This window comes from Aspergillus welwitschiae, assembly GCF_003344945.1.
Source record: "Aspergillus welwitschiae strain CBS 139.54b unplaced genomic scaffold BDQ94scaffold_14, whole genome shotgun sequence".
Taxonomy (NCBI): Eukaryota; Fungi; Ascomycota; class Eurotiomycetes; order Eurotiales; family Aspergillaceae; genus Aspergillus; species Aspergillus welwitschiae.
The window spans coordinates 399,301-412,939 of record NW_020798708.1 but is presented as its reverse complement, the minus strand read 5'-3'; the positions used below and the strand labels follow the sequence as shown (position 1 = coordinate 412,939).

Sequence of the window (13,639 nt, the reverse complement as noted above, 5' to 3'; positions counted from 1 at the left end):
CTCCACCAACACTTTATCGCGATATCCTGAGTATTCGGCCCCTCAGTTGACGGCCATAGATAGCCGGTCGGTGGTGAGTAGTCGCAAACTGAGACGGCGAGGCTGTTCGGACAGGGGACCAGGAGGCATAAGGACGAAAACGGTTCAATCGCCAAGCAGGGTGGAGAGGGCGAGGCGCTGCCCCCTCTCGAAAAGGTTCAGGGTAAGTCGGCAAAGGGTTCGATCAAATGCGACAAGGGCACGGTCGGAGGGGGCGAAGAGAGCGATCAGACGCGATTCGGCGAGTTCAACGTGGTCAGGACACAGCTGTCAGCATCCCCACCAGTCAAGGTGAATGCGATCGCAAGCGAACAATGGGATGAGCTCTTTCGAGGCAAGAACTCTGGTTGGGTTGGGGCCTAGGGAGGCCTGAGGCTGTAGATTTCCTGAATAAGCCGTGCCTTAGTCAGCTGCCGTTGGGCATCACGAGGGATGATGGAAAAAGCGGGAGATCAGCCGTCGTGCTTTTGTTCGCGAAAGGGTGGCTGCACGAGTTGTGCGCCCGTGAGGTGACTCTGCCGCCTGAACTTTATCAGTTTTTATCATCAATCACCCTGCAAGCACTGGAATGGCTGCAGTGACAAGGAGAAGTCTCCCGAATATTAACAGAATGGTTATCTTTCTTGATTGCTTTGTATGTAGCACACGTGGTGGGCTGATGTTGATTTCCAACCTTGACTATCATGTGGAATAAACAACCGCCCACACTCAGCTTTCTACTAATATAAGGATTCCAATGAGCAGCCGTCGCATACAGACGATGCTGCTTTTTCGGTGGACATCTCTTGACTTGTATATGTACGTGCATTACGAGGTGTGACTATCTTTGTTATGATATTCAGAGATCATATCTACGTAACTCTCTCCGAACCGGCGCATACTGTACCTGAACTAGTCTCCAGCGGGCTTGCCAAGCAATGGATAACAGCACCACCCGAGGGCTCTCCTGTACACCGACAAATTAGGATGGGGTGACATAGCTTTTATCCCGATGTATGATGTACTATCTAACAATCAATTATCTGAAGGCGGGGGTGGAGGGTGTGACAATGCCATCATTGTCATGTTAGTTCAGGGGAAAATTGATTGCATCGCCACTTCCCCTTACTTGACAAGTCAATGCTGTATCCCGACCGGGTAAATGGGCGACTAGTAAATTTCAAGGGTCACTATCTTAATAGTCCGAAAAACAGGTGCTATCTTTGGATAGTAAGTAAGAGTACTTATTGAGAATAATCACCTGAAACTGCAGAACTCTCAGCCGGGTCAGAATAGTCAGTCTGACTGTGTTATTGGCCCCTACATAGTACTACTAATGTGTGAAGTGAGGAAGGAATGTTAGATTATTCATGTAACCGATTTTTTGAAGAGTAAGAAGGGCCTAAAGTCGGTGCCATGGAACTTGGCGGACTAGAGAGAGTATCCTAGATTTGAAGGATCTTCCAGAAAATTCATTGTGGGACTAGGGAAATAGTAGCGTTAGGTTGATTGCAGTTCAATGTTGTTTTGGCCCCTTAAATATATACTATGTCCCCTCCTCTTCCCAACGTCTTTACCCCACGCTCCGTTTTTCAAATTAGTGTGAAAGTTCAACGAAGGGAAGAGAAATTGAATTTCAGATAAAATAATACACAATAATTGACTCTATCTGTTCCTTCAAACATGAAAGCATAAGCCAAACAAATCATGATAAGAACAGAGCGACTGGATCTAATGTAAGATGATTCCATTAATTATCGGAGGTTGCAGGGTTCCCGCTTATCCCAATATGCGGTGTGCACCATCCACTTAAACCTTTCCTCAGCTCATTTACGGGAAGACAAGAATTGATAAGTTCTCAGGGCAAATCATCTTGGGCATATTACATATCTATTTAGTATCCATACCGGAATTAACTCGGGTTTATGGTGGTTAACAATACCGTTATCTCTGACTTTCCGTAAGGCTTACGGAAGGAGTATATAGGCCAGGCGAGTTTGACAAACCTTCATTAAAGCGTTTCGAGGACCCATTTTGTTGATAGTAGTTATATGGCTTTGAGTAAGGTGCTCTGGAATTAAGCAAGATTATGCACGCCATCGCTGCTATTAATGGATTCGTGAAGTGCATAAAATGATCCGAGATATATATATAGTATCAGTAGAAATCACTGAACTATTAGAAGGCAAACACAACACAAGCTAATTAAGACCGGAAACAGAAGCCTTCGGCATGTTCCCCCTAGAAAATACATCTTACGTATAGAAGCTGAATTCTAATAGAGCTGAAGATTATAATCGTCGGACATAACCTCTCGGCATAAAGATACCTCAGACTAAAAGGCGTCTACGGAAGACACGTCGGTCAGATGGAAAAATCTGCATGCCTGATCATCGGATCCTTTGATAACTGGCCCAATTAGAACGGTCAATGGGTAAGACATACGCTGCTTAATATGGATGTGAGTACGTACACAGTAGCTCTATTTTCAGGTCCACAATATAATTGAACCTAAAGCAAGATTCGAGTTGAGATTACACGCTCAGGCTAGTCCAGTCAAGGCCGGTCTAATAAATAAGTTTATAAACGGCTAATAGAATGATCAAGCAGTATCAGAGTATTTGGTTGGATTTTTAGGACAGTTATAGTGGGCATGGTTATTTTCAAAATGCGAGAGACACCGATGTCTGCTTGCCCCTGTAGTAGTGATCATGGATTTTCTGCAAACCTGAAATGTCATATTATAGTCGATTTCGCTGATCTAGCAATATCTGCGTACCATCATGATACTATCACTTATGATAAATTGGCACTGTTCATCTGTATACACTGATTCAGTAGACTTTAGTGGATATCCTAGCCTATGATATGGATCGACCTCCTATTAATCATCTGTTGGTCGCTCTCCACTAGCTAACGGGGATGGTGCTTGGCGGTGACAGATTACCTCGATATGAAATTCCCGGACATGATATTTCTCATTCATAGGCACTATGGTCCCCTTCCGCTGTGACTTCTCTCATCTAATGAACTGCTTGAAGTCTTTATTGGGCGTAGCGCATAACTCAACGAATCATATGAGGCGACTCCTAACTTAGCTCATCCGGTCATGTGTGACGTATTCGTAAACCATTCATAGGCCATAGAAGTGCAAGGAAACAGACCGATGGACAATTTATAATGTGAGTGGACAGACTAGATAGAGTTCAGTAAGAATGCTCATATTGGACAAGGTTTGCAGGTAGCGTGGCTCTTAATCACTTTCCAGAATAAAGGCCAGGAGACGTGACACAAGTACGTAGCACCTAAGCCGGCTAAAAAGGGTAGGTGACGAGTTTGCAAACCTTAAAAGCTGTCCTCATATATGGAGTATTTCAATTAGAAAGATTGAATTGCCTGACTCCTGTACGAAATCCGTTAGGAGAGAAATGGTTCCGGGATGGCATCGTCAGGCATGCGGCATATCTGACCACACTACCGATAACCGAATTAACTATTTTTATTAGTTAGGGGGATTAGTGGTGGTTGAAGTGGTGACATGGATGGGTATCCGAGAAGAGAACCAGCCTCTCCCGATTCGAATATCCATGGATGGACAAGGATGATGTTGCTCCAATCACAGCTGGCTACCCACCCGGAATATGTATGGGGTACAGGATTGCAGAGCTAATGTAAAATAGTACCTAGTCAGGCTCCGTACCCATGGTCCTACCCGTAGACAGAACGCCCGATGTCGTCATCTGATGCGAGCCGGAGCGCCTATCATCACCATGATCGTAAGGGGTGTCCATAAATAGGTCCCTAACGGCGAACATTCCCATGCTTCGACACCATTCATAGTCTCTCGGCTCCCCGACCGTGCCATCGAACTCACTCCCCCTAGCGAGGCTGGCTGTTTTGTCGGTTTGGGGTTCTGTCGTCCACAAGGGTGTTGACTTCTGGAGCTTTCTATTTTTGAATTTTCTGCTTTCACCCTTGAGCCACTGATGATGATGTATGTGGCCACCTTTTTCTCCGCTGCCCCTGGGTGCTCCCCAATTACGGAGTAACTCTGGATGGTGACGGAGAAAAGAACATCTGTGCGTGGTGTTTATTGAGAACCCGTGGTTTTTCCGCCTTGTGGTGCAGCCTTCCCCGCTATACTGTGTTTGGACTAGCATAGCAATAAGGCGACGAATCTCTCGGCTAGAGTGTTGTTCAAACAGTCTGTACCTTTTGCTAGACCATTATCGATAGCAGTAATATTGACATTACGCATTGGCATATGAAGGAATTCTAATAGAGCGGCTATGAAGGCCAACAGCTAGACACAACCATCGTTTATATTACTAGCTTGAAAAAGGCAAAATCGATTTGTTTCTACGGGTCACTGCTACTGGGGCAGACAATTCAACGAGGTCGAGGAACATGCTGGTTCTACTTACTAGGCATCCTGCATGAACAAGTGACAATTGTTTAGCGTCTGCCAGTTACTTGGCACTTTCGGTTGTATATTCTCAATTCTCATCATACTCACAGACCTAGTGCCTTCGGTGGTAAGTGTACACTCCAGTCACGAGTGCTTTACCCCTTGGACACCGGACACGCAGGATATCGGCTATGCAAGTCGATATCCATACACTATGATTTCTGCGGATACACCTTCTAGTTCACAAGGCGAACAGCATGCTGTTGGTCTTAGACACAGCATCAGAACTTGAAATTCGGACGAGGTTCCCCCAAGGCTGCGCTACGTCATCTGAGAAGGCGGTAACACATCCTTACATATGCGGATGAGGCGACACTTCCCTAGGAGGCGGATATGAGGCTGAAAGTTGATTGAAAGGTTGGGACAATTCTAATGGCTGGCTAAATGTTCCCATAGTGTCTTTGACAGCCCTGTGGGTAAATCCATCGCAGTGATCTGGTGGTGGTGGCGCGCAATGAGGTCGAAAATGCCCTGGCACTAGTCTATATCCAGGATATCATGTGATATAGGGTGGCCCATTTCGGCAACCCCAGAATTGTGCCGGCAATAATCAGCAGGGATGTGGCGGTATCGCAAACCCACGCATCAGGATGCTGAGTGGTGGTTGTATTGAAGTATTGTCTTTCCTTTTTTTTTTATTTTTCTTTTTTACCCCCTTAGGTTACCAGACTAATTAACGGTTAGTGCCGGTAGGTGTCAATACTTGGGTTTAGTAGGATTGATTTTGGTAGTTAGTTTCGTTAGTAAGTAGTGTACTTTGGGGGAAGGCCGTTTGGTAGGCTCTCATCCCCTCTCGAGGAAATCGCTCTGATGAAATTCGGGTGACTGTGACTTGGGAATCCGCCAGCCAGCCAGCCAGTCAGTAGTCAGTCAGCCAGTAATCCGCCAGTCGTTTCCTTTCCCAGGCTTTCCCCCATCCCTCCATCCTTTCCATCGAATCGAACCCATCCACCTACCTCCCTCTTACACTCTTGTCTTTCTCGCTCTCTTCTCCATCCTCTCCCTCTCCATCGGAGTGACCATAATAATATCGCCCTCCTCCATAGCGGACTATTCTACTTCCCTTCCGGCCTTTCCAGTTTTGCTCATCCTTTCCCTCCCAACTCCCTCGCGCACACTCTCATTTATTGCCTGACGATTTCTCTTGTCCGGCAGACCAGCCAGACACAGTCCCTCTCTTTCTTCTCACCCATCTTCGTTCCCTCCATCCACCCTTTTTCGTCCTCCCCTCTACCCCTCTTTTCCAACTTGAATCCCCAGGCCGGGCGACATCTTCGCTAAGTAGTAGGTTACCGCGGGTTTGAGCAAACCGACACCCCCCCAGGGCTTGCCTACGTCATAGGCTGAACACCCCCGGAGACGGACCATTTCCACCCTTCAGCACAAATCGTCGATCTGCTGGGTCAATAGCAGAACCTGCTCCAGTGCTTCTAGGAAAAAGGTCAGATCAGTCGAACCTTCCTCACAATCCCGTTCCTCACAAACCAACTTACCTCTCTCTCTCTCTCCTCTTGACCTCTTCCTCCTGCTCCTCCTGGTTCTTTTCCCTGCACTCCCGCTATACACCGCTTTAGTCACCACCCTGTCCTCCAAACAACCCTTTTCCTACCTAAATTCTTTTTCCCTTTTACACATTTCTTTCCCTCCCTCTTCTCGTGCCTTTCCCTTTTTATATTCCCCTCTCCACAAAGTAGTGCCATCTCTCAAGGCCGTTTAATATCACCTGGTCTTTTATTTCTGCCTCCCTCCGCTCTTCGGGTCTTAATTTTCTTTTCCATTTCTTTTTTTTTTTTTTCCGTGTTCGAAAATACAGCCCCCCTTTGGCCATTCTTTGATTTTTTATTTTTATTTTTTATTTTTCGTTACACCCCAGCCAAACTACCCCCCCTTTTTTTGTTACTTTCTTTTCAACTGTATTTTTTTCGTTACCCATTTTTCTTTTTTCCGCTTCTGCCTTCTTATCATACTTGCACACTTACACTCCAACAATCACTTTCCTTCTCTCACCTTTCCCCCCCTCCCTCCCCTTTTCTACGCTCGTCTGTCGTCTCCCCCTGCTCTCTTCGATTACGAATATTTACCCTGATCGCGGACCAGTTTGTCCGAGAGATGAGTGCTCCGGTTGGCTCCTGCGGAGTTGGATTCACCCAGGAGAATTGATTGTCTGACCGGCGGTGGAGGGAGTATAGGATGGGGGAAGTTCGCAGCATGAGGACACCTCCGCTTCCATCGCCGGCCGAGGCCCCTTCGCCTGTCGCCGCATCCCATCCCCTCCGTCGAACCTCCTCCCAATCAACTGGCTTTCTTCCTGTTCACAGCACTGGATTTGCAATCGATGGAGACGCGATCACGGAGAATAACACGTGGAATGCTAACGCTTATTCTTCTATTCCGATTGAGCAGACTACGGACGCATGTCATACCTCAACGCCTGCGAAGAAAGACAGTTCCGAAGCGGGGAAGTACCCAGAGGACCAGGGACGAAGCCTGCAAACCCTTAAAGAGCTCCGGAGGCAGATGGAAGAGTTGCTCGTCTATCAACAGATGCAACAATCACAGAACCAGACTTCTTCGGCTAATCGCGAAGCCCCTCCATCGCAACCCGATCCTGTCACCTCAAATTCCCCTGGGTCGACAAGGAAAAGACCCCTCAATGTATCCTTCCCCAAAGTCGCCTCGTCCACAGGAGCGATGCCCTCAGCTTCCTTCTCCGATTCTACCGGGTCTGGTGGGACCATCCGGGCTATGGATTCTACCCCCGACAACCTCACCGGCCAAACCCCGTCCTATCCGTTCCCGAGAATGCAGACGCAACCTTCGACGCGGCCGACACAGAGCTCCACACTCAACCATAGCCCTTTCAAGTTGACACTGCCGGCTGAGAAACTGAAGACGCACATGGTGCCATCGCAACTTTCGGAGGAGCAGCAGCTGACAGGGGCAGATACACCGCACTTGCAGAGCTTTTTCCTACCAGCGGTACACAAGAACGTGATCGAGGATCCGAACTATCCCAGTCCAAATTTGTATGATCTCACGTTGCAACTGAACGCAGATCCGGGTTTAGACGCATGGTGGGCGAATGTGGTTCATATTCTGCAAGCCCATTATGGTGCTGAGAGAGTGTCGCTTGCCGTACCTGGCGATGCGACTGACCTAGAAAATGTCCCATGGGGCCAGAAAGCGGTTTTTGATCAGAACATCGAGACGGAGTCGCAGGTACGGCATCTGCACGATGAGACGAGCACACCCCGCGATAATATCCCGAAAGAGAATGAAGACCCGGAGCGAAAGAAGGAACTATTTCTTAGGGAAGCGCTTGCCAATGGAACAAGCGCTTCGAAATCTCCAAAGCGACCCTCGCTTTTATCGCGACACTCCTTCGCCGGGTTTGGCAAGGAAAGGAAGATCTCCACTGTTCAGGACTCGGAAATTCCGCGCCTACAACCAAAGTCTTCGCTCAGACCAGAGCTAAAACGCACATCTACCCTCGCCGAGAACCCCGTCGCTGCGGAAACCGAGCCGTCATCCGGGCCACCTCATTATACACAGGACAACCCTCGACAAGCTGTCTTCCCGGTACCTAGACCATTGGAAGTAGAAGCAGACCCGCTTATCAAGCGGACAGGAGTTGTCAAGCTTTTTGGCCGCACCGACCCCGTTGTTCTGACCCGTGAATACTCCCAGGGCTTGACACATGATCAGACGCCCTGTGAGACCCCCGAGGACAAAATTCAAGTCACGCCGACCGCCGAGCCCTCCAATAATCAGGCACCATACGCAGCCCGCGCTAGATCGACTTCTAATCCCGCTGCGTCAGGCTTGCAAGCACATCGTACGTCGTCTATGGAATTCTTCGACGAGTACGAGCAAATACCTCCTTCGCCGTGGTCGCAGTCGCCAGCTCCTTCGCCTGCGCCCCGTGCTCATGCGGAGCAAAATCCTTTCTTCGTCAGTCACGCTGTCGACGAGGAGGCATTTGCGAAGCATCCCCCGCCTCACGACTATTCCAACCTCAAGCCCTTGGAAGCCATAGGTGTCGACTTGGCCAAGTCAGTGGTCCATATTCCACTTTTGCACGCCGGCCGCTCTAAACAAACATCACCGTCTACGTTACGATTTCCCGTTGCAGTGATTTCCATTCTCTCCTCAATAATGCCTTATCCCTCCAACCTGAGGAAGTCTTTGGCCTACCTCATGCCCCATCTAACCACTTCCTTTTGCTTGGCTCAACAATACAGTCAGCTCGAGCGCCAAGTCACTTCCCGACTCGAGGTTCCGCGCTACGGACATCTTCTTGGCCTTGGTGGAACATTCTCGGATGAAAGTAGCGAGTTGGAGCTCGTCGCTGGACTCAGCGGCCATGTAAACTACACGATAGCGGATGATGGATCGCTTTCAGCCCGCGCCAGTCTTTCTAGTCCCGAAGAAAGATCAAATTCGGCCAAATTTAGCCCTGCAGTATCTGGACTTGGTACGCCTGGATTCGAACTGAGCAATATTGGGGCAGGGACAACTCTGAATCTCTCCGAATCACCCGGTGTGGCCGCACGGCTCAGCAATGATGGCGTGGACAGCTATTTCAACGTTCAGCAGTCGAAGCAATTCCAGCAGCGCATTAGGCTGGCGAAGGTCAAACAAAACGTTGCAACCTCAACTCCTACATCCCCCGGCAAGTTCCTTGGGAAGCCCTCGGAGGAGGAGGTTGCCTCGCAGGACCCAAGCCCGGCAATAATATCACCGCCACAAGAAATCAAGGCGCCTCCAGTCATATCACCGACGCAAACTTCCCGGCACCCATCAACAAACTCATTCTACGCTCAATTACAACGCGAACTACCGCGTCCGTTCACCGACACTGTGGCTCAGCTCATGTTGAACTCAGTTCCCCTGCATCTATTCCTTGCAAAGCCTCAAAGTGGCGAGGTTATCTGGACTAATTCGAAATTCGATGCTTACAGGCGGAGTCAACCCCAGGAACAGAAGCTAAGGGATCCCTGGCAGAACATCCACAGTAGCGAGCGCGACCACGTGTCTCAGGAATGGGCAAATGCTTTACGTACGGGGTCTCAATTCACCGAACGTGTACGCGTAAAGCGTTTCAACGATGAGTCGGCTTATCGTTGGTTCATCTTCCGGGCAAATCCGCTACTGTCTTCCACAGGAGAGGTGCTATATTGGATCGGGTCATTCCTTGATATCCATGAACAGCATATTGCGGAGCTGAAAGCAGCACAGGAAAGAGAGAAATTTGCCACTGATGCCAAGTATCGAGCATTCTCCAATTCTATTCCGCAGATCGTCTTCGAAGCGACAGAATACCGGGGCCTTATATTCGTGAATGAGCAATGGCATCTGTACACTGGACAGAAGCTTGAAGATGCGCTTAACTTTGGCTTTGCAAAGCATGTTCATCATGATGATCTAGAGAAGTGTGGCTTACTTTCCCTTTACCTTTATGAATCACAGAAAACCGGGGGCGCCATTGACGCAGGTGAAGCGCCTGCGGAGACGACGGCCGCCAAGAATTCGCAGGAGAAGCATCTGGGTCAGGGCGTCACACCCGCACTGGAAGAGCTTGTCAAACGTGGAGTTGCGTCTGTGCAGAGAGATGAGAATGGTCGCGTCTTCTACTCGACAGAACTACGACTGCGTTCGAAAGGGGGTGATTTCCGATGGCACCTTGTTCGCCTGGTCTGTGTCGAGACAAGTAGTTTTGGCAGTGGCGAAGCGTCCTGGTACGGAACGTGCACGGATATCAACGACCGCAAGAATTTAGAGCGGGAACTGAACAAAGCCATGCAACAACTTAACAACCAGATGGAGTCCAAGACGAAGTTCTTTAGCAATATGTCGCATGAAATCCGGACTCCACTAAACGGCATCCTTGGCACCATTCCTTTCATTCTTGATACCCAGTTGGACACTGATCAAAGGAGAATGCTTGATACCATCCAGAATAGCTCGACCAACCTACGTGAGCTAGTCGACAATATTCTGGATGTTTCGAGAGTGGAAGCTGGTAAAATGTCGCTAGTCAACTCGTGGTTCCATGTACGATCTGTGATTGAAGATGTGATCGACACTGTTTCGTCTAGGGCCATCGACAAGGGCCTCGAGATCAACTACTTGATGGATGTGGATGTCCCGCCGATGGTCATAGGAGACAGATTCCGAATCCGACAGGTGCTCATCAACCTTGTCGGTAATGCAGTCAAGTTCACTGCGCAGGGGGAGATTCACATCTGCTGCTCCATTTACCACGATGCCTCAGCACAAATCAAGAAGACTGAACTCTTATTGAACTTCGATGTCGTGGATACGGGCAAAGGCTTCAGCGCGAGGGATGCGGAACGGTTGATGCAACGATTCAGTCAGCTTGGGCAGAATGGATCGCAGCAACATGCGGGTAGTGGGTTGGGACTGTTTTTATCCAAACAGCTTGTTGAGATGCATGGCGGAAAATTGACTCCAAGCAGCAAGGAAGGCCAAGGCGCAAAGTTCTCCTTCCATGTCAAAGTCGATGCCCCCCCACCACCGACGCCCGAAGAATCCCGGACCCTTCGACAAGCACAGGGTGCCTCTGAAATGCTCGGAGCGCAGCCCAAGCTTAACCCCTTGCACAAACTACTTTTCACGAAAGATCCGCTCAATAATAAGACGCCAGATCAAGCCGAACTGTCTTCTGCCCTCGAGTCATCCCTCTCGAAAACACAAGCCAACCCAGAAACCCCCCTCCGTTTGACAACAACCAGTTTCTCCGAGCGGTCGTCACTTTCCTCTGCCCTTCCAACGCCTGATCTTAGCACGGTAGACCCTCTAACTAAGATCGATGCCTCCGCTGCGGCCGGAACGGAACCCGTGACTCCAAGTGGTGACAGCTCACGTCCAGCGACCGAGCCAGTATCCCAAGAGCAGGAATCCCCCTCTTCGACTCAGCCACCGTCGTCGGGTGTTGCAAATGACGCGAAGCAATTACCAAGCGCATTCTCCATTCTTATCCTGTGCCCCTTGGACAACACTCGCAAAGCCATCAAGCAACACATCGAGCAGGTGGTCCCTCTTGAGGTCCCATTCTCTATTACCTCAACTCCAGATATCGAAGACTGGCGGGACCACGTGAGTGATGAAACTGGCTCGAAGCTCACTCACTTGGTTCTCAACCTGCCCAGTGTGGACGATGTTTCGGACGTGATTCAATATGTCTCAGAGTGTGATCCCGCGACCGCTCCAACCCTTGTCATCATTTCCGACCTTTACCAGAAACGACAAGTCAACACCCGGATCAAAGAGCTGGCTGCCACCGGAAGGCGTGTCTACACAGTACCAAAACCAGTCAAGCCCTCTGCCTTCTCTGCCATCTTCGATCCTGACAACCGACGCGATCTGAGCAAGGATAGAAACCAAGATATGGCGAGGGAGATCAACAACAACTTCAAGACTATGTCTAAGATGGTTAAGGAGGTTATCGGCAACAAAGGCTACAGGATATTATTAGTAGAGGACGACGAGACGAATCGCATGGTACGTCCTTGCCCATTACTACTCACCCCATTGCACCTCTCTTTCTGATTTTAACCCCATCTTAGGTGATGTTGAAATACCTCGATAAGATCAAAGTTATGGCGGAGACAGCTACAAATGGCCAAGAGTGTACAGAAATGGTCTTTTCGAAGGAACCGGGATACTACTCGCTCATCATTGTAAGTGCAGGATTTCCCGCTTCGCGCAGTTGAATTTCTCGCTCACCCTTGTGCAGTGTGATATCCAGATGCCTGTTAAGAATGGGTATGATACGTGTCGTGATATCCGCGGTTGGGAGTTGAAGAATCATTATCCTCAAATCCCGATCATGGCGCTCTCAGCAAACGCAATGACCGATCAAATTGAGGATGCTGCACGAGCTGGCTTTAACGACTATGTCACCAAGCCTATCAAGCACAATGAGTTGGGCAAGATGATGATGGGTCTGCTCGATCCTAATCGGCCTTTGCTTCTCCTTCGCGACCGCCTCAGGGCCGATAGTGAGGACCACCACCGCGATTAATAATAATGTAGTCCGCCTGCATTTTTGTGGATACTCTCAACAGCCAACAGGGCGTTCTTCGGCTTCTTTTATGTGATAACCACAACTCCGCGATCATTGCAGGGGTAGCACGTCTTTGCGGCCCTCCAGTGTCATGATGTACCTTTTACACAGTCTTGCTTTTCTCGATCTTGGGGTGGGGTCTTTCTACTATATCTTTTCTATTTTCATTTTCTTCTCTTGGATTGGCTAGAGCCATCGGATGGAAAGGCGCCTCTGGATGATTTTTTTCATTTTCTGTTTTCGCTTGCAGAGTCTCCCTCTTTCTCGGTTGTGGAACTCCTATGCATCTGCATTCGGCATTCAAAGTTTGATTGATTGATACCTTTCAGCATTACGGGGCCGGGATCTCAGGGTTCTTGTTGTTGTTCTTGTGGACTCTTCGACCTCGTTTTATATGGCGTCAGTTCTCGGATTTGTTGAGCAGTTCTCAGTCGTCTTTCTCCCTGTGAAGCCATGCCTCCCTCACGCGGCTTTCCCCGATACCAGCTTTATGAGCACGACATTTAACTTTCTGGAATTGTATTTGCAGATAACAGAGCGTTGTTCTCTTTTCTTATATATCAATTTCTCTTCTCCCTTCTTTTGCCAATGGCCCCGTCCGTGCTTTTGTCCTCGGGGTATCCTCTATCCTCACACCCCCCTCCCTCCCTTCCAACCACCTTATCCACCTACCCTATCGTTCCCGAGTAGATTATATCCATCATCATTATTATTTATCAATTATATCCATACTAGCGACTGAGTGACTTACTCTAGCCGGGCCAGTTCATAATATCTGTGTTTTTGTTGCTTCTTTTTTATCCTCAATATTAATGCATTCTGGGAATGATCTGGCCCTGGGGTCAAGAAGTTACTACGGCGGGCTTGCATACTATTCTTTTCGCTTCTCTCTTCGATTGTTTCAGTTGTTACTTATCACTTTACCTACCACCCCTGGGACGGAGCATGATTTGGGTAATTGCTGCATAAGTATCTGGATGATAGTGATGATATTTACTTTCAATATTTGTATTACTATCAATATTATATTTATATTTCTGATTTCATAATCATCTATACTTTCA

The 13,639-nt window shown here is 48.7% G+C and overlaps 1 protein-coding gene across 1 annotated transcript; it reads left to right on the top strand.

The window, feature by feature from the left end:
• Nucleotides 1-6,666: 6,666 nt before the first annotated feature.
• pkhB (putative sensor histidine kinase/response regulator) lies at nucleotides 6,667-12,751 on the top strand. The gene is made up of 3 exons (XM_026773117.1): nucleotides 6,667-12,010; nucleotides 12,076-12,189; nucleotides 12,246-12,751. Exons 1-3 carry the CDS (start codon nucleotides 6,677-6,679, stop codon nucleotides 12,531-12,533), a joined length of 5,736 nt encoding a protein of 1,911 aa, XP_026626900.1. The 5' UTR covers nucleotides 6,667-6,676; the 3' UTR covers nucleotides 12,534-12,751.
• Nucleotides 12,752-13,639: the final 888 nt, after the last annotated feature.

Coding starts and splice junctions, on each gene's coding strand:
- pkhB (XM_026773117.1), top strand. CDS start 6,677: ATGGGGGAAGTTCGCAGCATGAGGACACCTCCGCTTCCATCGCCGGCC. Junction 12,011..12,075: donor ACGACGAGACGAATCGCATG/GTACGTCCTTGC, acceptor ACCCCATCTTAG/GTGATGTTGAAATACCTCGA. Junction 12,190..12,245: donor GATACTACTCGCTCATCATT/GTAAGTGCAGGA, acceptor ACCCTTGTGCAG/TGTGATATCCAGATGCCTGT.